Raw genomic sequence first — 25000 nt, forward strand, 5'->3', positions numbered from 1 at the left:
AACAAACGAACAAACAAATCCAAATAACAAAAGAGAAAGAGAGTCTTACCTTCGATGTAACAAAAGTGGACCCTTGAGATTCCTTAGGACGATTTCTTCAGCAGATCAATAAGGAAGCTTTCTCAGTGATGGCGTGTTGTTCTTGACGCTCTTTCAATGTTCTCTTCTAAGGCAACAGACAACTTTTCTGTCTCTCAGTGATTGACAAACTGTTTTGTCTGCTCTTTCTCGATCCCTACACTGGTTTTTTTTCTCTCTCTTGGGTGGAGTTCTCCGTCCTTGTCTCTGCTTGTGTGATATCAATCTCCCAGCTTCAGTTTTTCACTGAGATCTATCGCGCTGACCGTGCTAAAAACGCTGAGACGGGAGAACTAGTTGGAATCGAAAATCTGCATGATTTTTATACCCACAACTCTGCGGTGAGTGGCTGAAAACTAATGACGTTTTTAATGCCTGCTAGTCCTTGTTGGGGAGGCGTTTCTCACGTGCTTAGGCTGTCACTGTAGAGTGTTTAAAATCAGAACGTGACACTGAACGTCAATTTTTGTGACGTCAAAAGAAAGCAGCCACAGTGTGTAAGTGTTTTTTTGTAGTTGTTTTTTTTATCAGTGAAAGTGAGATGTCAGATTAGTTCGTGCTTCTTTCAGTCCGAAGTATATTCGCGATTTGTGTCTTTTGTTTTGATGTGACGTAGCAATGTTCAGATTCACGTCTCTGTTTTAAACTGACTAATGCGCGTGTGGCGGCGGGTTTGTCCTGTCGCTGGAAGAACTGCCCATTCTCACAAAAACTGCTTAGTCCTACGATACCAAGAGTTGGCGAAGTCTTGTCGGAACCGGTTTTTATTGACGCTTGCTGTCAATTTTGTATTCTACTTTGGTTAAACGATGGCACCCGTGCGCGCGAATTGCCTCGTATCGTGTTATCTGTACTGCTTGGTAAGTTATTTATTATGAAAGTTGAAAAACAAAAGAATTCTGTACTCACCGATATACAAGGACAGCACAATAATACGAATATTTGCTTATAAAAGCTTCATCAGGTAACAAAAATAAGCGAAAATTCGTATTATTGTGTTGTCCTTGTATCGGTGAGTACAGAATTCTTTTGTTTTTCACCTTTGTTCATCTCACCACAGTCACTTTGTTATTCAGAATATTATTAAAGTTATTTGTTTGCTTCTTCTCGTCTTTGTCTCCGACCTTCACGCCAAATATATCGACCCAACGGTCTTTTAAGGGAACAGGCAAACAAATAGTCAAAAGAAACTGATCTTGAGCGAATCAGTTTTCGCCCACTTGCCAGGAAGTTATTGTTCTCAAACGGCATATTGTAACGTCTATATATATGCATTCGCTCGGTTTCCTGGCGAGTGGGCGAAAACTGATTCCATCAAGATAAGTTTTTTTGTGACTATTTGTTTGTCTGTTCACTTAAAAGACCGTTGTGTCGATGTATTTGTGATTGTAACGTAGCTTTCTCAATAAAAACGTTCCAACAACTTACCTTTCTTGGTTTTTTTATTATGAATTTTAGAACGTTGGCAGTCTCTTTGTTTTTGGATTTGCATATTTTACACAATTTGCAGCGTAGTTTGTTAATGTTAAGGCAAAAAAAAAAAAAAAATAGGTGTGGTTACGGTAACATAGCCAAAAAAAATAGGGTAGGAAGGTAGGCAATCACTTTTTTTTTAAAACTTTTTTTCTAATGTGTACAAATTAAACCTACTTGACAGGGAAATAAGTGTGCGACTCGGGCGCTTTCGCTTTCATTGCGTTTTCTGCACTCGTTTTCTTGGGTTTTTTTGGTGTTTTTTTGACAAATGTAATAAAAAGTTATAGGGTCGGCCCCAAAACATAGGGTAGGTCGGGTTACCGTAACCACACCTATTTTTTTTTTTAGGCCTAACCATATTCACATTAACAATCCCCGAATAAAGTACCCATTGGGAAAACCGGAAAAGCAATAATTTCGTTTGGATATTAATACTTTGCCACCTATTATCGCTTCTACAAAATATTTGGTAACCAATTTCAGTTCATATTTATCCTTTGTAATAAGCATTTGCTTCTTCGGCTAATATGTTTGATTATTACATTTAGTCAAGTTTTGGGGGGAATCGAGACGAGGGTCGTGGTGTATGTGTGTGTGTGTGTGTGTGTGTGTGTGTGTGTGTGTGTGTCTGTGTGTGTGTGTGTGTGTGTGTGTGTGTGTGTGGAGCGATTCAGAGTAAACTACTGGACCGATATTTATGACATTTTTCATGAGAGTTCCTGGGTATGATATCCTCAGACGTTTTTTTCATTTTTTCGATAAATGTCTTTGATGACGTCATATCCGGCATTTTGTAAAAGTTGAGGCGGCACTGTCACACCCTCATTTTGTAATCAAATTGATTGAAATTTTGGCCAAGCAATCTTCGACGAAGGCCGGACTTAGGTATTGCATTACAGCTTGGAGGCTTACAAATTAATTAATGACTTTGGTCATTAAAAATCTGAAAATTGTAATTAAAAGTATTTTTTTATAAAACGATCCAAAATTACGTTTATCGTATTCTTCATCATTTTCTGATTCAAACAACATATAAATATGTTATATTCGGATTAAAAACAAGCTCTGAAAATTAAAAATATAAAAATTATGAATAAAAATTAAATTTCCGAAATCGATTTAAAACAATTTCATCTTATTTCTTGTCCGTTCCTGATTCCAAAAACATATAGATATGATATGTTTGGATTAAAAACACGTTCAGAGAGTTAAAAAGAATAGAGATATAGAAAAGCGTGCTATCCTCCTCAGCGCAACCGCTACCGCGCTTTTCTGGATTGTTGATTTCACTGCCTTTGCCACGAGCGGTGGACAGACGATGCTGCGAGTGTACGGTCTTGCGGACAAAATGCAATGCGTTCAGTTTCATTCTGTGAGTTCGACTGAGCTTGACTAAATGTTGTATTTTCGCCTTACACGACTTGTTATACATTCCACGCAAATACTCGCAAGGGCATCTACAAAGATAATGAGCTTTGTCTTAATTCTCGTGGCCATTAATTTTATCATCTGTGAGAAAACATCTCTTTTATTTCAAGAGTCCACATGCTCTTATTCGCCGTTCACTTGTTACTAACATTAGACAACGATTCACTTGAAACGTGGATTTAAAGGGAAATTGTCATCGATATTTATCGGTCTCTATCTGTAAATGCCAGTTATGCTTAAAGGAACAATTCAGCCTGGCTTAATAAATTCTGCAACGAAACTTGTGCACTGCGGGAATCTCAGTTATAATATACTGTTTTGGGCTTGTGTATTTTGTACAGTTTAAGGTAAACTCATCAGTTTTAACCAATATTTTGTAAATTTCACGAACGTTTGAAAATATGCCGGGTACCTTTTGGTTTCTCCATAAACTAAAGTATTTGAAGAGTTCAGTGTGACATTAAGATTGATTGCAAATGTGTGGACCATTCCAATGTTCTTATTTTTGGGTGTAGAGCCCAAACTTCACCTACACACACAAACACTCACACTGAGCCACACATTTTTTTCATCGCCCATCTCCCGTCTGTCTACCATTTATCTCTTTCAATGTTCAGTCTCTTTAAACAGACGCAGACACATAGACACTGGTACACACACCTCGCACAGACAGACAGACAGAAGACAGACAGACAGACAGACAGAAAGACAGAAAGACTGACAGGGCGCACACACTCTCTTCCTCTCGTTCTCAATTTTAATTTAAACTTATATCATTTTCAAAAGTTGTGTATAATAATCGTTAAATTCGATTCCCTACGAACATTTTCACAATACTCATCAGGAGAAGCGGGGGAAACTACTGGGCAGGAACAGAGCTCACAACATACATTTGTCTTTTTCTGTCCTTATTTCTACAGAATGCTAAAAATCGCCGACGGCTGTTATCAAATTGTCAAATGATCGTGATCATTATGATAATTGTTTTTAACCAATAGGAGTGGCACAGGAGAGTGGGAGGGGGCGAAGGATGTTGATGAAGGTGAGGCTCCGTAAAAGGACAGCAACGGAGAGGTAGGGGGATGGGTGGATGGATGTAGAAGTGCAAAGGTGAAGAGGGAGGGTGAGGGGGAGGGGGGGAAGGTAGAGGTGGGAAGAAGACAAGCACACACGCGTATGAGCGCGCTCATGAACACATGAACACACATACATGGACACGTACACACATGCACAAGAACACACACACACCGTGACACACACACAGACAGTGACACAGACACACACGCACACTGGCACACACACACACACACACACACACACCCATACACGCAGGCATGCTCGAAAGCACAAACACACACAAATGCACGCACGCACTCACGCCCCCACCACCACACACACACGCACGTATACACGCACGAAAGCACACGCGACCGAGCACGCACGCAAGTGCAATCTGACTGTTTAAATATGTAGCATATTGTAGAGCGACGAAATGCATCTGAAACTAAATGGCATTACATTATTCTTCTACGTCAAACATGCACAGACACACACAGAGACACACACACCCACACTCACACAGACACACACACAGACACACACGCACACTCACACAGACACACACACACACACACACACACACACACATACATACACGCACACACGCGCACACAGACACACACATACACACACACACATATACACACACACACACACACGCACACACATACACACACACACGCACACACACACACACACACACACACACAGAGGAGAGGAAAAACCCCACATGAAGAGAATACAAGAAAAATGTTCATTCAAAATGAACAGCGTCGATGCAATGTCCACCAAAGATTTATTTTGGGAAGTGTTAAAAGGTTAGGGTCAAAAGTCAATGAATTGCATGTTGTGCTGGATATATAAATTGTTTATTTCAGTCAATGCTTCAGTGCTATGAATTGATCAAACAGCCACAAGAAAAAACAAGTCGCGTAAGGCGAAATTACTACATTTAGTCAAGCTGTGGAACTCACAGAATGAAACTGAACGTAGTCCGCCACTAGTGCAAAAGGCAGTGAAAGTGACGAGCCTGTTTGGCGCGGTAACGGTTGCGCTGTGCTTCATAGCACGCTTTACTGTACCTCTCTTCGTTTTAACTTTCTGAGCGTGTTTTTAATCCAAACATATCATATCTATATGTTTTTGGAATCAGGAACCGACAAGGAATAAGATGAAATAGTTTTTAAAACGATTTCGGAAATTTAATTTTGATCATAATTTTTATATTTTTAATTTTCAGAGCTTGTTTTTAATCCAAATATAACATATTTATATGTTTTTGGAATCACAAGGATGAAGAATAAGATGAACATAAATTTGGATCGTTTTATAATTTATTTATTTTTTTACAATTTTCAGATTTTTAATGACCAAAGTCATTAATTAATTTTTAAGCCACCAAACTGAAATGCAATACCGAAGTCCGGCCTTCGTCGAAGATTGCTTGGCCAAAATTTCAATCAATTTGATTGAAAAATGAGGGTGTGACAGTGCAGCCTCAACTTGTAGCTCAGTTGGTAGAGCACTGGACTTGTGATCGAAAGGTCCCAGGTTCGAATTCGGGCCGGGACGGACACGGGTCAACTTTATGTGCAGACCCAGAGACGGAAGCCATGTCCCACCCCCGTGTCATCACAATGGCACGTAAAAGACCTTGGTCATTCTGCCATAAGTGCAGGTGGCTGAATACACCTAAACACGCAGACACCTGGGTAGCGCGACTCCGTTGCTGCTAGCTTTCCACTGGGAGGAAGCGACCCGAATTTCCCAGCGATGGGACAATAAAGTAATGAAATGAAATGAAATGAAATGTACAAAAAAGCCGGATATGACGTCATAAAAGACGTTTATAAAAAAAAAAACAAAAAAAAAAAAACGTCCTGGAATATCATTCCCAGGAAGTCTCATGTCAAATTTCATAAAGATCGGTCCAGTAGTTTAGTCTGAATCGTTCTACACACACACACACACAGACAGACAGACAGACACACACACACACACACACACACACACACACACACACACACACACACGCACACGCACATACACCAAGACCCTCGTCTCGATTCCCCCCTCTATGTTAAGACATTTAGTAAAAACTTTTTAATTAAAAAATAGAGCTTGTTTGAAACAGGTAGAAAGGAAGAGTTGATATTGCAATATCTGTACGTGGGAATGTGGTGAAAAAGAGTGCTAAAAGTAGTAAGTCGGCCTCAGATCCATTTCAAATATTTATTGCAGAAAAACAAAATACAAATTAAAAACAAAACCACAGAACCATTACCAGGTGTCATAGGAATGTTTGAAAACAATAGTTTTAATTTTACACTGTAAATACAGGAATCAGAATTAAACACCTCAAATTGGCACATGCATAATGAATCACCTGGAATTGCAACAGGGAGATACTGAAGTAATTGGAAACAAACACTTGAAATTGACAGAGAAACAATTGAAAATATATTACTGACATGAGCGTACAATATTTTAATGGAAGTGCATTTTTAGCACGAAGCATCCGCCGGAGGATGCACTAACAATTACATAGTGCCACAAAATGTGTACGGACATTTCACAACCGTGCATTATTAGCACAGAACACATACATGGGGGCGCACAAAACATTATTGTACCATGATGATGATCGGGATTGTTGAAGATCTTTTCTTGTGCAAGGCGCCCCTGTATGACCGCAACTGATCCAACCGGCCGCATCTGAACAAACGACGTCGAAACGGCGCGAAACACGTCCTCTCGGTTGGTCTCGGATTGACTCGGCTCCTCTCGGTCTTTTTTTGTGTGTGTCTTTTTTTCTTTTCCTTATGGTCGGAGTGGTATATTTATGTACATCTTAGATTAAAAAAAACACCCGAAAGCTGTGTTTAATCGTTTCGCGTAAATTGTACATTTTTTTTCAGCTTTGAAATTGTTTTGGCTTGGAGAGTCAGCGCGCTTTGGCTTGGAGACTAATTCTCCACAGGCACGTTCTTCCCAACCACAGATACCAGCGTCGTCCGCGACGCTGGAATAATCGACGCACATCACGTGCCCTCAAAAAGAAGGTCATCTGCACTGTCATTCTTCAATTTTTCCTAAGGCGCTTTCACGTGACAAAAAACCCTGTGCATATACACGATACACGAGTACATTCCATTCAGGAAAAACACTGTGATGATTCAGACGGAGATACCACACTTATCTATTGCAAGAATACACCTTGATCAGCCCTGTTTCGCATGACAGAAATGGTTGTGGTATGAGTTCCATTTATCCGTTGATTGATTGGACGAAGTTTATGACTGTGTGAATTTCCGCATCAGGAATGGTGAGAAAAAACAAACTTGGCTCTTGAATACCTCCTCTTTTTCCGTGAAGTTATAATGTTGCGCCCCTCCTTCCTCCCCGAAAAGTACGAATAAAAAAAAATAAAAAAAAAAATAAAAAAAATAAGGCGAAACAGAAAGAAAAGGGAACTGCACAACTTTATGTAACTCAGCTAAAATTTATGTATCTGCACGCTTTACTACTACTACTAAAATTGCTTTTCTGTCCCCACAACTAGAGTCGTTATGTTATTACATTGTTTTTATAAGCCATTCATTTTGGCCATTAGGTACATTTTTGGATTGAAGATTTGTTTCACAGGTGTCACGATACAGCTAAAACTCAAATACAAGCACTCGCAAAATCAACCCAACAAGAACCTAAGTTTTGAATTAAAAAGTCGATAAACATTCAGCAAAGGTAATTTAAGCAATTTTTCATGCAGAAAGAAGACTATTCTAAAATCACCTATCCAATGTAGGTGATTTGCTTCCATACCAAATATCCTTCAAGTAAAATTTCTGGTTATTTAAGCGTGGACTTTTACATTCTCGAAAAAGCAATATTGTCGTCGTCATCGTCATCTTCATCATCATAATCGTCGTCTCCGTCGTTATTATCATCATCATCATCATCATCATCATCATCATCATCATCATCATCATCATCATCATCATCATCATCATCATCATCATCATCATCATCATCATCATCATCATCATCATCATCATCATCATCACCACCATCACCACCACCACCATCATCATCATCATCATCATCATCATCATCATCATCATCATCATCGTCATCAATCATCATCGTCATCATCATCATCGTCGTCGTCAATCAATAAATCAATAAATCAATAAATCAATCAATCAATCAATCAATCATCATCATCCTCATCCTCATGAATCATCATCATCATCATCATCATCATCATCATCATCAGCGTCGTCGTGGTATTTGTCTTCATCAACTCCTTAACCTCGTCATCTACAGCATAGTCATCATTGTCGTCGTCAGCTTCCTCCTCCTCCTTTATTTCTGTTTTTCTCCCCGTATATTACTTCTCACAATCATTTCATAGCTAGCATATCAATGGCATTCTATCTGGACCCAGAATTCCCTTGCTTCTAACCCCATCGTCCCCCAGCCCCGCTATTTGAAAGGGTATGTCATCTTCTGGAGATTGCTAAGGTGTTCCTCTTGAGTGTATCTCTACTGTGTATTCGTTTCAATTAATCCACGAAATCAGAACATATTTCAACTGCCAGGTTATTCACGTTTGTCCTATGACGCGGAATCTTTGGACGAAACTGTGAAATCTGTAGTAAATGGCCACAGGCAACGTTTCAATGATCTTTCAAAACGCCTGATTTGTAGCACATTCTGACGTTGGAGAGAAATGGTGATCACGTGTATTCATGGGTGAGACTGTGCACGGTTACGCGCGTGTATACGTCAGTGGCGTGTTTGTGTGCACCTGCGTATGTGAGTGTTGTTTTTGATGTTATGTATGCTTGTGCGTGCGCGTGTGTGTGTGCTTGCGTACATGTGAGTGTGAATGCGTGTGTGTGCGTACGTGTGTGTGTGTGTGAGGGTGTGTGTGTGTGTGTGTGTGTGTGTGTGTGTGTGATGTACGTACGTGCGTGTGTGTGCGTACGTGTGTGTGTGCGTGTGTATATATATATGTGTAATTCTGTCTGTGTTTACGTTCGTTTGCGTTCCCTTCATTTAAACCTATCTTGTATTTTGCGTCTTGATTTTGGAACATCAGCAGTCTATCTGTACCGGACTCTTTTTACATTTAGTCAAGTTTTGACTAAATGTTTTAACATAGAGGGAGAATCCAGACGAGGGTCGTGGAGTATGTGTGTGTGTCTGTCTGTCTGTCTGTCTGTGCGTGCGTGCGTGTAGAGCGATTCAGACCAAACTACTGGACCGATCTTTATGGAATTTTAACACGAAAGTTCCTGGGAATGATATCCCCGGAAGTGTTTTTCTTTTTTTCGATAAATATCTTTGATGACGTCATATCCGGCTTTTTGTAAAAGTTGAGGCGGCACTGTCACACCCTTATTTTTCAATCAAATTGATTGAAATTTTTGTAAAGCAATCTTCGACAAAGGCCGGACTTCGGTATTGCATTTCAGCTTGGTGGCTTAAAAATTAATTAATGACTTTGGTCATTAAAAATCTGAAAAATTGTAATACATTTTTTTTATACAAAACGATTCAAATTTACGTTCAGCTTATTCTACATCATTTCCTGATTCCAAAAACATATAAATATGTTATAGTTGGATTAAAAACAATCTCTGAAAATTAAAAATATAAAAATTATGATCAAAATTAAATTTCCGAAATCGGTTTAAAAACAATTTCATCTTATTCCTTGTCGGTTCCTGATTCCAAAAACATATATATATGATATGTTTGGATTAAAAACACGCTCAGAAAGTTAAAACGAAGAGAGGTACAGAAAAGCGTGCTATGCAGCACAGCGAAACCACTACCGCGCTGAACAGGCTCGTCAGTTTCACTCCGTTATGCACAAGCGGCGGACTACGGTCATTGTGAAAAAAATGCAGTGCGTTCAGTTTCATTCTGTGAGTTCCACAGCTTGACAAAATGTAGTAATTTCGCCTTACGCGACTTGTTGTTTTGTAGGCTTGATTCAGTGTTTTTCCGCCCACAACATTCAATATCTTTGCCATCTAATAAGTGTGTCATTCAGTAAGTCCAGTACCATTACCATATCCCAATAAAGCTAAGTGCTCGATTCAAAAGACGCATTCACAAACTTCAATACCATTGTCGCATTTTAAGATTGGTCCAAAACCCAAATTTGTACACCTGGGAAAAATGATGAGGCGCTCGTAAATCCAGACTTACCAGGGACATTTCAGAAATGGGTCACATGTCCACGTGACACTCGGGAAGTAGATAAGATCAGGTTTCGTTCGACACAATATCGAACACGATTTTCAAAACGATCACAAATCACGGTTTGGGGTTACGAGCGCCTTCAGCGATGTTTATCCTCGTTGGTGTTGCCGATGTTTAAAAAAAATCTCCAATGATATTCGGCTACAGCAGTACTTACTACGGGGATACCCTTTAACTCGCGGACACTTCTCAATAAAGGATATCGTCTGTTGTCCATCTGTCTGTACGTATTTTAGCAATGCATAAATGTAGGTTGACTTTCAGGGACGCAGAAATTCGACTCAATTTTAAAAAAAAGTCATTTTCTGTGAAATTTGTTTCCAATCAAATTACACATTTCCTAACCCTTCAAAATCAGGAGATTAACAAATTTGCTATTCTTTTTATTATTTTATTTTTATTATTATGAAATTTGTAAATTCCCCGATTGAAAGAGTACCTTTATAAATGTACTGATTTATTTATATTTTGGGGAAATGTATAAATTTGCTAGTTTTGTAAATTTAATGTCATATATACTGCTGATGAAAGTGTGCCTGTCGTGGAAGGACGAGTGCATTGTAGAGACAGTGGTTTTGGTAGGTACAAAGGGTGCCCTATCCGGACAGGTCGCACTGTACTACGATACAAGTCAAATCTAAGTAAAACCCCAGAAAGAAGTGAATTACCAATTTCCAATTATTTAATCATTCGGTGCTATTTTTTACATTTAGTCAAGTTTTGACTAAATGTTTTAACATAGATGGGGAATCGAGACGAGGGTCGTGGTGTGTGTATATGTTACAGTAAATTCTCAAAACCAGGAAATTTGCGAAATCTCTGAAAATTTCAGGAAATTTGTAAATTTCCCGTTTCACTCAGGGATTTCACAAATTTCCTAAAAATTCTAGGAAATTTGCGAATTTCCTGATTTCAAGGGGCAGGAAATTTGCAAATTTACTGAAACACATTTGAAGGGAAACAAGTGCTTTGTTGGTTGCTTGTGAACCATTTAATGATTCTGGTTTCCTTATATTAATGCAAGTTAAACACTCATATTTCTCTCTCTCTCTTCTCTCTCTCTCTTATACTGTCATGTTTCCTAAAATGTTCAACATAAAATCTGAACGAGTACACTAAAAGGTACATTGTGACACTCACATGTCTCTCCTATACTGTCATGTTTCATAGAATTGTTAACATAAAATCTAAAGGAGTACATTACAAGGTACATTATGACACTCATCTCTCTCTCTCTCTCCTTTTCTCTGTATGTCTCTTGTACTGTCATTTTTGCTTCAAAATATTAACATACCATTATGACACAGGATAACAACAAAACACACAGGGAATGTACAGCACAGACATATGGCACGTAATATAAGCATTCGCTTGAGTTCGTGTCCCTATTATTTCTCGTTTTATTATTGTCTCATGTTTAATTGAATAAAACCGTGTTTAAACCAGGACATATGGCAATGAAAAGAAGCTTGAAAATGTCTTCATGGTGCGTCTTATTTATTGGTGCAGGATTGGCTGCTGTGACATCTTGAGTTGCACATTACTTGTGCTTTGTAGCACTTGCATCGATTTGTTTTACATTTTTTCGACCCTGCACAGCTGCATTTCACAAAACCTTGTCCGCCTGATGCTGACTGTTCTATCACGGCTGACCGCAACGACACAGCCTTGTCAAGAGAGACATATTCTTCGGTTATGAGCGCGCTTGATGACGTCGAAAGTTTCCTCGATGGTGACATAGTAGACAGGTTTTTTTTCAGAACAACTCCTCTTCTTAATGAGCTTTTCAACATGACCACAGTTTTATTTTCCTCACGTTGTCTGAACAGTTCTGTGATGAACTTCAGTTCAACATCTGCATTGCCTGCCATCTTGGGCTGCCTATCAGCAAAATGAACCAAACGCGGACTGAACTGCAAAGGCTTATGGTCTGTCAGACTTGGTAGTTCAGGTGTGAGCTGTTATTACATGAGTTTTCGTGATCCCAACACCACAAACTTCTTATGGTTTCTTTTCACTTTCCTTTCATGTGGCTGGCGTGGCGAGTTGGTATTGTGTCGGACCCAAAAATTGAAGATGTTCGGTTCAAATCATGCTCAAATCAACTTTTTTTTTCTTTCTTCTAACAGCAAATCTATCAAAATTACAAATGTAAAATAAAGAAAACGGACTCTTTTTTGTGTTTTTAAGAATTTTACATATTTACTGAAACGTTTTTCACTGTTCAGTAAATTTGTGAAAAAATGGCATGCTCATTTCAGGAAATTCGCAAATTTCCTAGAATTTTTAGGAAATTTGTGAAATCCCTGAGTGAAACAGGAAATTCACAAATTTACTGAAATGTTCAGGGATTTCGCAAATTTCCTAGTTTCGAGAATTTACTGTAACATAAACATGTATGTGTGTGTGTGTATGTGTTTGTGTATAAAGTGATTCCGAGAAAACTATCGGACCAATCTTCATGAAACTTCACATGAGAGTTTCTGGGTAGTATGATATCCCCGGATGTTTTTTTCCATTTTTTGGATAGATGTCTTTGATGACGTCATATCCGGCTTTTTGTGAAAGTTGAGGCAGCACTGTCACACCCTCATTTTTCAACCAAATTGATTGCAATTTTGGTGAAGCAATCTTCGACGAAGTCCGGACTATGGGATTGCATTTCAGCTTGAAAGCTTAAAAATTAGTTAATTAGTTCGCTCATTAAAGGCTGCCATATTCGTAGCGTTCATTAATTAATTCATATTGTTTACATGTGCCAATAATGTTATAAAACTGTACCTAAGGGGATATATATTAACGATTGGCAGTAGCTTTCGAACACAGAAACAATTATTTCAGTATTGCAAAGTGGTGTTGATAGTGTCGAATGTAAACAGAACAGTCTCAAACGCCATCTTTGGTTTACGAAACGTCACGAAGTGACGCCAACGGTCTAAAAATAGCCCAAGTCCTGGAGAACTGTTGCTAAACAATGCAATAAAGAATTAATTATTTCTCGTAATTGGTAAGGACTTCAACCCTAAAACTTTGCAGGAAGCTTAATTTATACATCCCCGCAACGATGGGAAAAGCCCTGGAAGTAATTAAACTAATTAAATAGGACTATGTCAGCCTTTAAAGTTGTCATTAAAATCGAATTTTCAGAAACAGATTAAATTGCATTGTATTCCTCATCTTCTCCTGAATTCAAAAATATATAGATATGTCATGTTTACTCTAAATATGTGCTCAGAATGAAAGAAAATAGGTTCAGTAAGTACTACGGAAGCGTGCTTCGCGGAGGTGAGCGTGACCCGTCTCGGTCTTCGGTATGGTTAACCGAGACTATCTGCTGAATGTAGTCTCTCTCGGTGATGACTGCTTTGTGGTGTTGATTTTGACTAAATGTTTTTATATCGCTTCACGCGACTTGTTTCTTTCTTCCTCTTCCGTGTCTCCCAAGGCTGAATCAGAGAACCTTACCTCCACGATTCCTCCACGATTCGCTTTGATGACTGGTCAAAATTTGAAAGGCGTCGTGCTGTGTTATGTATCCCGACTTTCCCTCTCCTTTTTTCCTTCCCTTGTCGCTATCTTATGTATTTGTACTCGGTTATCGTATTGTAAAAGTTAGAGAAAAAAGAGAGACTGTTAAACATTTTTTTTAAGGTCAAGACAGAGGGGGAGGGTCAGGCCTGATAAGGGGTGGTTGAGTGAGTGAGTTCGAGAAAGTGTTAGAGATGACACATTTTTGGGAGAGGCAGTTTTTAGCTTCTCGTAAAAATCAAAGAAAAATATCCCCAAAACAACCCTGACGAAAAAACGCTTTTCATCCAGTGTTCTAGAACAATGGTTTGCAAACGTGTACGAACGATAACTTAAACGTAACCCAACCTTGGAAACAAATTGCAATGCGTCGGCATTTCTTTATTTCTGTTTAGTTTGTTCGCTCAGAAAGTTCTGGCACTTCGGTCTTTAGAAAATAGAATATAAGCTTATTTATTCATTTAATTACCTTGAACTATTTGTTAAAAGTTATGATTGTCGTCATAATAGTCAATGATTGATCTGTAAAGTTTGTTCTTTCCTTTATATTTGGAAGAAACCTTGGTTTGAAAAGTCTACACTAGGTATTTTCGCCTTCAGTTTCCCTAAAGCTGAGCTTTATCCCGTTAGGAATATGAAGTATACGGACATCTGTGTTTAAATATCTAATTCTTACCTTGGTTTTGAGCTTTTGTGAACAAGGAATTATTACCTGAATTTGACGACTGGTTCACACACTACTTGGACAGATCTTATGAGCTTGCTGAAAATGTGGAACACTATCAAATAGTTCATGATAGTCTGATATGGAAGATATTTAGCACTCATATTACTCGTCACTTGTGATCCGTTGTTCCGTACTATGTATACATACCCTTAAGGTTTTTCACATTAGACAAAACGAAAGGGAAAACAATGATGAAGGATCATATTTCAATTACATTATGGCCAGGGCAGGTGCTACTTTTTTACATTTAGTCAAGTTTTGACTAAATGTTTTAACATAGAGGGGGAATCGAGACGAGGGTCGTGGTGTATGTGTGTGTGTGTGTGTGTGTGTGTGTGTGTGTGTGTGTGTGTGTGTCTGTCTGTGCGTGTGTAGAGCGATTCAGAGTAAACTACTGGACCGATCTTTATGAAATTTTACATGAGAGTTCCTGGGTATGATATCCCCAGACTTTTTTTTCATTTTTCGATAAATGTCTTTTATGACGTCATATCCGGCTTTTCGTAAAAGTTGAGGCGGCACTGTCACACCTTCATTTTTCAATCAAATTGATTGAAATTTTGGCCAAGCAATCTTCGACGAAGGCCGGACTACGGTATTGCATTTCAGCATGTAGGCTTAAAAATTAATTATTGACTTTGGTCATTAAAAATCGGAAACTTGTAATTAGAATTATTTTTTTTAAAAACGATCCAAAATTACTTTTATTTTATTCTTCATCATGTTCTGATTCCAAAAACATATAAATATGTTATATTCGGATTAAAAACAAGCTCTGAAAATTAAAAATATAAAAATTATGATTAAAATTAAATTTCCGAAATCGTTTTAAAAACAATTTCATCTTATTCCTTGTCGGTTCCTGATTCCAAAAACATATAGATATAATATGTTTGGATTAAAAACACGCTCAGAAAGTTAAAACTAAGAGAGGTACAGTAAAGCGTGCTATGCAGCACAGCGCAACCGCGCTAAACATGCTCGTCACTTTCACTGCTTTTTGCACTAGCGGCGGACTACGGTCATTGTGAAAAAATGCAGTGCGTTCAGTTTCATTCTGTGAGTTCCACAGCTTAACTAAATGTAGTAATTTCGCCTTACGCGACTTGTTTCCTTTTCTTATGGATGTAATGTGTGATAGCCATCGGACTGGAAACCATTGGACCATGAGAGCCAGCGGACGCAACACTTCCACGAAACATGTCAAAGCGTACACGTGAGAAACGTTCACGTGCATTTGCTTAAAAACATCGATCACACGAGCGTCAAAAATTGTTTACTAAGGTCTATCAATTTCGTTGGTCTCGTTAGCGAATTTGAAATACACTAATTTACAAATTGGTAAGAATAAAGATTAATTGTTTACTCGTTATGGCTCATAAACAGCCTGAAGTCTCACGAGCTCCAGTTCATGCCAGGTTCAACTATCCTCGTGTCACATTCAAGCTCAAAATATTCAAGTTGGAAATAGCCACGGAAAAAGCTTTACAAATTCGTAAAAACTAATTTGGTATGACACTGACAGCAATAATAGAAACAATTGCAAAAAGCAAAACTAATATAGGGCCTATTAAATGAAAATAAAAGTGAACGCACTGCATTCTTTTTTTATCCAGACCGGTAAATTACAGGCTGACCGAAACCTGTGGCCAAGACAGCGCTCACACAAAGTCTTTAGAACACAAGCCTAATTAAAAGCTTATTTTCAATCCAAACACATGTATATATCTTTTTGGATTCAGGAGATAATAACAAATACAATTCAATATTCCTTAAATCTGTTAATGTAAATTGAAATTTAATGACAACAATTTTTATAAAGAAAGTCATTAACTAATTTGTTTTTAGCTTCCTAGCTGAAATGCAATCCGATAGTCCGGACTAAGTCGAAGAATCTTTGCCCAAATTTTTAATCAATTTGCTTAAAACAAAATGCAATCGCCACAGTTCTGCCTCAACTTTTCTAAAAAGCAGGACATGACGTCATCAAAGTAAAAAAAAAGAAGAAAGAACACAAATGTGTGGGGATATCATCTGCAAAAACTCGCATGTGAAGTTACATTAACATATGACCAATAGTTTTTTCCAGAAGTGCTCTGAACAAAATCACGCACGTACCCACGCAAACAAACGCACGCAAACAAACGCACGCACACACACACACACACACACACAGAGTCGCCTTCGTCTCGATTCTGAAAACATTCAGACAAAACTTGAAAAGGTGTAAATACGATTATTACTTAAGAAATCCCAACGCACGCATGAATATATGTCAGGCTTAAAACAAATGAATATTAACTGATAAACAGCATTTAAGACTGGCAGTGCATGTGTATATGTGTTTGTGTTTGTGTGTGTGCGCGCGTGCGTGCGAGAGAGAGAGAGAGAGAGAGAGAGAGAGAGAGAGAGAGAGAGAGAGAGAGAGAGAGAGAGAGAGAGAGAGAGAGAGAGAGAGAGACAGACAGACAGACAGACAGACAGACAGACAGAGACAGAGATTAGAAAGGTTTATTGCTCCAAAGGCTAGCAGTCCATTGAGCGTGCTTGGGGAGGGGGAAATGAGAGCTAAACAGTCTGCACTTAGCGAAAGTCTGACAAAAGAAACAAACTTAAATACGTACATGATTGGAATATCACAACTATAATTACCCATGTTTTCTAATAGTATTAGGGGAAGGGCTCCTAATATGGACCGGCTCCTAATATGGACCACCTCCTGTTCTGACAAACTAACGGCGCTAGAGCGCTCAAAACAATTTCATTGGCTGTATTCACTCTCTCTGGATAACTTTCACATGTCAAAACAGTTGCAGAAACACAAACCTCAAAACCGTTAGGCTTTTTCTCTTTTTTTCACTTTTGGCAGGGTTCACTCTAAATTTGCCGCACGGACTCGTTTTTGTCCACAGCCAAAGCTTTTATCACACAAAAATTGCTACATATGACAGCTAAGACCGTATTTGTTACATTTTAGCAGTGTTGACCCCGAGTTTCTACTGCAAACAAAAAATAATAGCAAAATCTCAAAGTATGTCTGAGTCTCCTAATATGGACCACCTTCAACAAATCGAAGAAAATAAAAGCTAAATGCTATTTTCATTAATTCATTCAGAAGCTTGCTGAAAATAAACCTATAACTAGCCTTCGAGATTTAAAAAAAATATCACAAATAGTCTTCTTTTCGTGGAAGTTGATAATTTCACTTATTTTCACTCTGTTTTTGATAAGCTTCTTTAGTTTTCTAGTGTGCTTCAAAAAATGCTCTCATCAACCCGAAACAGATAAATCTAAAGCATATTTTGATTAGTCTGACTTGCACACTAAGTTGTATCATGTTATTTTGAAGTATAGGGGGATTTTTACAGTGATTCGAGAAGGCCGCTTCACTGATCCATATTAGGCGCCCAGGATAATATGGACCATTTGGTGTTTTTTCTGTATTTAATTTTTGCTGAATATCTATCAAAGCTATTTCACTCTAATTAGGCCTAACGGTTAACCTAAGAGAGAAGGACTATCAAACACAAAATGAAACTTCTTCGCAAGAAAACAAGCTAGTTATCAGCATGAAACAAAAAGTGGTCCATATTAGGAGCCCTTCCCCTACACTTTCAGTCACGAATCAGCCATGAGTTAAATGCTCATAGTCATACAGGGTTTCGCGAAATAAACGCAGTTAATAACACAGCAGAAGCGGGATCAGCGCGTGATGTCCTTGGTTAGCACACAGCAAAGGTTCACTATCTCAGTATCTGTCTGGGGGCGTGTCGCATTATGATAGCAAGATATATATCTAGATGTGGCACTTTTCAGCCCGTGTACGGGTAACGTCATCAAATCTAGTTTTTACGTCACGCGTTTGCCAAGATCTGTAGTCTTGGTGGGAGCCAAACAAATGAACTGGAACATTGGAGAAAAAAAGTGAGTCACGGGTGACACAATATCATTCTACACGTACGCGTTCAGGTCTTTGCTACACGTTCGATCATCTAGAACACTGTATCTATCTGGGGGCGTGTTGCAGTACAATGTCACAGCACAATGTCACAGCACGCTGCAATGTGTTCATATCTAGTGTCGACGTGGGCAGCATAATGGAGGGAGTCCACTTCCTGCTATCTCTGCAAGATGTCCATGATAATGATGATGATGATGAGAGAGAGATAGACGTAGGAAACTGTAGTGATTTAACACAAGGTTCAATTTAACCGGGTGTGAGTGGGGGTGCAGAGGGGGGTTCGGAGGGGGATTTATCAATAATGCAGGTCACAAATTTCTATTAATGGACAATCAAACAGCTCTCTCTCTCTTACACACACACACGATGACGAGAGAGAGAGAGAGAGAGAGAGAGAGAGAGAGAGAGAGAGAGAGAGAGAGAGAGAGAGAGAGAGAGAGAGAGAGAGAGAGAGAGAGAGAGACAGAGCAAAGCAGCCTGACTGTTTCAGAGCAGCATAATTCTTAAGAAAAACACATGTACAATGCCATCCGTAACACTTTTGTTTTAGAAAAGCAGCTTTACTGTTTCAGAACAGCATTAGTGTTGATAATTACACACACACAATGTCATCCCTCACACTTTTGTTTCAGGAAAGCAGCCTGACTGTTTCAGAGTAGCATATCTGTTAGAAATTCACATGAACAACGCCATCCTTTTTACATTTAGTCAAGTTTTGACTAAATGTTTTAACATAGAGGGGGGGAATCGAGACGAGGGTCGTGGTGTGTGTGTGTGTGTGTGTGTGTGTGTGTGTGTGTGTGTGTGTATGTGTGTAGAGCGATTCAGTAAACTACTGGACCGATCCTTATGAAATTTTTCATGATAGTTCCTGGGTATGATATCCCCAGACGTTTTTTTCAGTTTTTCGATAAATGTCTTTGATGACGTCATATCCGGCATTTTGTAAAAGTTGAGGCGGCACTGTCACACCCTCATTTTTCAATCAAATTGATTGAAATTTTGGCCAAGCAATCTTCGACGAAGGCTGGACTTTGGTATTGCATTTTAGCTTGAAGGCTTACAAATTAATTAATGACTTTGGTCATTAAAAATCTGAAAATTGTAATTAAAATTATATTTTTATAAAACGATCCAAAATTACGTTTATCGTATTCTTCATCATTTTCTGATTCCAAAAACATATAAATATGTTATATTCGGATTAAAAACAAGCTCTGAAATGATTAAAACAAAATTTCCGAAATCAATTTAAAAGCAATTTCATCTTATTCCTTGTCCGTTCCTGATTAAAAAAACATATAGATATGATATGTTTGGATGAAAAACACGTTCAGAGAGTTAAAAAGAATAGAGATATGGAAAAGCGTGCTATCCTCCTCAGCGCAACCGCTATCGCGCTTTTTTGGATTGTTAATTTCACTGCCTTTGCCACGAGCGGTGGACAGACGATGCTACGAGTGTACGGTCTTGCGGAAAAAATGCAATGCGTTCAGTTTCATTCTGTGAGTTCGACTGAGCTTGACTAAATGTTGTATTTTCGCCTTACGCGACTTGTTTACTTTTGTTTCAGGAAAGCAGCCTGACTGTTTCAGAGCAGCATATATATTTTAGAAATTCACATGTAAAATGCCATCCTTTACACTTTAGTTTCAGAAAAGCAGCTTCACTGTTTGAGCTAGTTGAGAAATACACACTCACATTCCCCCCCCCCCCCCCCCCCCCCCCCCCCTTTGTTTCAGCAAAGCAGCCTGACTGTTTCAGAACAACAAAATTGTTAAGAAATACACATGTACACTCACACTTTTGTTTCAGTAAAGCAGTCTGACTGTTTCAGAACAGCACTATTGTTGTTGAGAAATACACACACACAATGCCACTCCTCACACTTTTGTTTCAGCAAAGCAGCCTAACTGTTTTAGAACAGCACTATTGTTAAGACATACACACGCTATCCCTCACAAACTAGCAGTGTCAGATCTGAACACGTCACTGCACGTACACAATTGACGTCATCATAGTCAGCTCCTCTTGGCCTTTCTCTGACTGTTGAAGGCGGCCTTGAACCGTTGATACGCCGCGTCAGAGATGACGACATCCACCAGCAGATGTTCCGAGTCCGACGGGCAGGGTTCTGCCGATCTCACCGTGGCCTCCTTGTACAGCCACCTGTTGGGTTAGATAAGCAAGAATATATATGCTTTTTTTACATCCAGCTCTCGCCCTAAGATAGGGTCAACAAGAACAAAAAACAATACAATCAAAGAACTATCAGAGCAAATATCATAACTGTACATACAGATATAAATTTGAAAAATATTTTTCAGTGAAATAACAACAACAACAACAAAATATCGTTCTGCATTTTAAGTACAATTGTCAATAATAAAAAGTGTCAATTCTTAACATAACTTAATTTAGATCTGCATTGTATTATATTTTGTTTAATATATACATTTTAAATGAATACATTCATCACTTGTTTGGTTGCATTATGTGTGACATGTAATGGTTTTTGAAGCTGTGTGTGTTTAAGATAAATTGGCAGTGAGTTCCCCAGGACCGCACCTAAATAAAGAAGGCTTGATTTGAAAAGGTGGAGTCGGTGTTATGATTTTCAGTCTGTAATAGTTTAAAATAAAATTATCACGTAATGTCTCCGGTGCATACACTGACATCACTGTATGCATTATAATACCTTTATTATACATTAATCTTTTTTGAAATGGTAATACTTGCAAATGTTTACAATCAGATTCTAAAAAAAAAGAAAAGAGAGAGAGAGAGAGAGAGAGAGAGAGAGAGAGAGAGAGAGAGAGAGAGAGAGAGAGAAAGAGAGACGCGCGTGTACACACACACACACACACACACATACCCGTCCGCACGCAAAAAAAACACACACACACCCCCGTCCGCACGCAAAAAACAGATACGCACACACAAAACTTACGCCAGCATAGGACCTTGCATAGGGATGCGGAAGCGTTTTTCTAGCTGTCCTGACGTGGTGATAATGGCGTTCTGGATCACCTGACGTAACTCGGCCATACCCTGGCCGCCCACTGCTGATGTCACCACCGCCTTACTGGGTACGTCTGCGGCTGACCTGCTCGAAATATAGTGCCGTAGTTATTTAAGTTTTGACCAATTAGATGATATCATATCTTCTTTATTTGGTGTTTAACGTCGTTTTCAACCACAAAGGTTATATCGCGACAGGGAAAGGGGGGGGAGATGGGATGTTAATTGTTTCTTGTTCACAAAAGCACTAATAAAAAAATTGCTCCAGGGGCTTGCAACGTAGTACAATATATGACCTTACTGGGAGAATGCAAGTTTCCAGTACAAAGGACTTAACATTTCTTACATACTGCTTGACTAAAATCTTAACAAACATTGACTATATTCTATACAAGAAACACTTAACAAGGGTAAAAGGAGAAACAGAATCCGTTAGTCGCCTCTTACGACATGCTGGGGAGCATCGGGTAAATTCTTCCCTCTAACCCGCGGGGGGTAAAAGCTTGTACATCTGTACACGAACATGAGTCGGCCGGAAAAGTCTGCTTATTTGCCTGAGAGAGAGAGAGAGAGAGAGAGAGAGAGAGAGAGAGAGAGAGAGAGAGAGAGAGAGAGAGAGAGAGAGAGAGAGAAAGTGTGTATGTGTCTGTGTGTTTGCATTCATCATTATTATGCGTTAGTATGTGTGTGTGTGTGTAGGTGTGTGTGTGGTTTGTGTGCTTGTACGTATATGCAGAGACATACATTGTGGTATATGTCTGTGCGTTTGTGTCTGCGTGTATGTGCGTGCGTGTGTATTTGTGCGCGCACGTGTATGTTCGTGCGCGCACGTGTATGTTTGTGCCTTTCCGTTTGCATGAATGCGAGTGTGTGTGTGTGTGTGTGTGTGTGTGTGTGTGTGTGTGTGTGTGTGTGTAAATGTGAGTGTGTTTGTTAACGCGTCCGCTTGTGTAAGTATTCAAACACAGTTCACAATTACGTCTCAGAAAATCATGAACTCGTTTAATCATACTTTTCTTTTCTTTTTTTATTTGGTGTTTAATGTCGTTTTCAACCGTTCAAGGTTATATCGCGACGAGGAAAGGGGGGAGATGGGATAGAGCCACTTGTTAAATGTTTCTTGTTCACAAAAGCACTAATCAAAAAATTGCTCCAGGGGCTTGCAACGTGAATGCGTTATATATTGTGTGTAAAAAATGTCTGTTTGTCTGTCTGTCTGTAAAAAATTCCATTTCAAACGGCAGAAATTAATATGTAAGCGCCTAGGGCTATATCTAGATTAGGCGCAAAAAAATGATCACAATAATAATAATAATAATAATAATATGACCTTACTGGGAGAATGCAAGTTTCCAGTATAAAGGACTTAACATTTCTTACATACTGCTTGACTAAAATCTTTACAAACATTGACTATATTCTATACAAGAAACACTTAACACGGGTAAAAGGAGAAACAGAATCCGTTAGTCGCCTCTTACGACATGCTGGGGAGCATCGGGTACATTCTTCCCCCTAACCCGCGGGGGTAGTTTAATCATACACGGATAAAACCTCCATAGCAGATTCCAATTAATATTATCTTAATTGTAGCCACTGGCACAAGTAAAAGCATCCAGTAGAAACTGCATGAAACCTTATACAGCTTTTACTATAATTCATTTGACGTCAATGCAAAAAATATAACGGAGGTAGTATGACATTTAGGCCTATTGGTATTAATTCTGAAAGTCATCAACACTATGCATTAAACGCCTATTCAAACCAGGTCAGATAAAAAGCTTAGAGCAATTTACTGAAACAGTTCATCTACTCCTATACGAAGATTTTGACAGAGAGCTCACAATGAATTCGTCAGATTGACTTTTCTGCAAAACTTGCACACGCCCAAACCACAATTCCGTGAGCCCCCCCCCCCCCCCCCCCCCCCCCCCGTTTATACACTACTCGCAGCGCTCACTCTAAATTTGACGCATAAATCAAACAGTGTCCTGTGCAAGTTGATAATTTAATTTACTTCCTCTCTCTTTTATCTAATTAGTTTGTTTAGCTTCTTGTGCTTCAAATAATGTTCTCATCGCACCTAAAAACCGGCATGGTTGGCCTAGTGGTAAGGCGTCCGCCCCGTGATCGGGAGGTCGTGGGTTCGAACCCCGGCCGGGTCATACCTAAGACTTTAAAATTGGCAATCTAGTGGATGCTCCGCCTGGCGTCTGGCATTATGGGGTTAGTGCTAGGACTGGTTGGTCCGGTGTCAGAATAATGTGACTGGGTGAGACATGAAGCCTGTGCTGCGACTTCTGTCTTGTGTGCGGCGCACGTTAAATGTCAAAGCAGCACCGCCCTGATATGGCCCTTCGTGGTCGGCTGGGCGTTAAGCAAACAAACAAACAAATCGCACCTAAACAAATAAAGCTGATGCATATTTACATAAATCTGAGTTGCATCATGTTATTTGAAGTATAGCTTACTTTTTACAATGATTCATGATGTCTTCTTCCGGGGTCCATATTAAGCGCCCAGGCTCGATATATATGGACCAGTGTGACGGTATTTTTTTCTGTATTTTATTTCAGCTGAATGTCTATCAAAGCTAATTCCCTCTAACTAGACCTAACGGTTAACCGAAGAGTGAACATGCGCAACTACCAAGCACAAAATGAAACTTCTGCGTGAGAAAACAAGCTAGTTATCTGCATAAAACAAAACAAAAAGTCTATTTTTGCGGCCCTTCCCCTAGATCACACTGCCTGATGTTTTTAAAATAATGATGAAGATATGCCTTTTTGTCATCAATGACGTTTATACTGTGACGAGTAGTGTAATTTTGTGTGTCTATTATTTTGCACAAAAATTAGATGGCCTACAGCTGTCAACAGAATGACGAATCTATACATCTTTCATTCATAAATGAAGTCTCCTCTGTCCAGTAGTTTGGTCTGAATCGCTCTACACACACACACGCACAGACACACACAGACACACACACACCACGACCCTCATCTCGATTCCCCCTCTACGTTAAAACATTTAGTCAAAACTTGACTAAATGTAAAAATCGCCTAGCTAACAAAAAATTAGGCAAACACAGAAAATAACAGTCACCTCCCTTGTATTTCAAATTTTTACATGTAGCTTATGATTTTATCATTACAGGTGGTATATTCTCAAATAATTGTTTAACCATAGCTTGAACCAAATGAGGAACAAGTTTAAAGTCAGTTTGTTTCATAGCGCTGAGTTCAATAATTATTTTCGAGATTTGCTCTATAAATCCCTTAGTGTACTGGGATTGTTTCAATAACGATATTGTCAGTACCGCCAGAGAAAAAAGAAGATTCAAAACGCACATTTTACAACGCGCATTTGGATAGGCGTAACTGTGTGGTCAGGTTTGTGTCAGATCTACTTTTGTGTGGGCTGTCTCAAGTGTGTCGTGCTTTCGT

The 25000-nt window shown here is 39.0% G+C and overlaps 2 protein-coding genes across 3 annotated transcripts in view; both read right to left on the bottom strand.

The window, feature by feature from the left end:
* The window catches only part of LOC138971432 (uncharacterized), an 8627-nt gene extending 8275 nt beyond the window's left edge, over window positions 1-352 (bottom strand). Inside the window, exon 1 of the mRNA XM_070344162.1 lies at window positions 50-352. The gene's annotated coding sequence lies outside the window, so the exon portion shown is untranslated. The remainder of the gene's footprint in view (window positions 1-49) is intronic.
* Window positions 353-19584: 19232 nt separating this feature from the next.
* Window positions 19585-25000, bottom strand: part of LOC138971433 (putative GTP-binding protein 6) — a 30750-nt gene continuing 25334 nt past the window's right edge. For both annotated transcript variants that reach the window (XM_070344164.1, XM_070344163.1), the window contains 2 exons: window positions 21484-21639; window positions 19585-20702 (listed from right to left, as the gene is read on the bottom strand). In XM_070344164.1, the coding sequence (XP_070200265.1) occupies window positions 20555-20702; window positions 21484-21639 (304 nt within the window). In that variant the 3' untranslated portion in view covers window positions 19585-20554. The remainder of the gene's footprint in view (window positions 20703-21483; window positions 21640-25000) is intronic.

Source organism: Littorina saxatilis, linkage group LG7 (assembly GCF_037325665.1).
Source record: "Littorina saxatilis isolate snail1 linkage group LG7, US_GU_Lsax_2.0, whole genome shotgun sequence".
NCBI classification, from domain to species: domain Eukaryota; kingdom Metazoa; phylum Mollusca; class Gastropoda; order Littorinimorpha; family Littorinidae; genus Littorina; species Littorina saxatilis.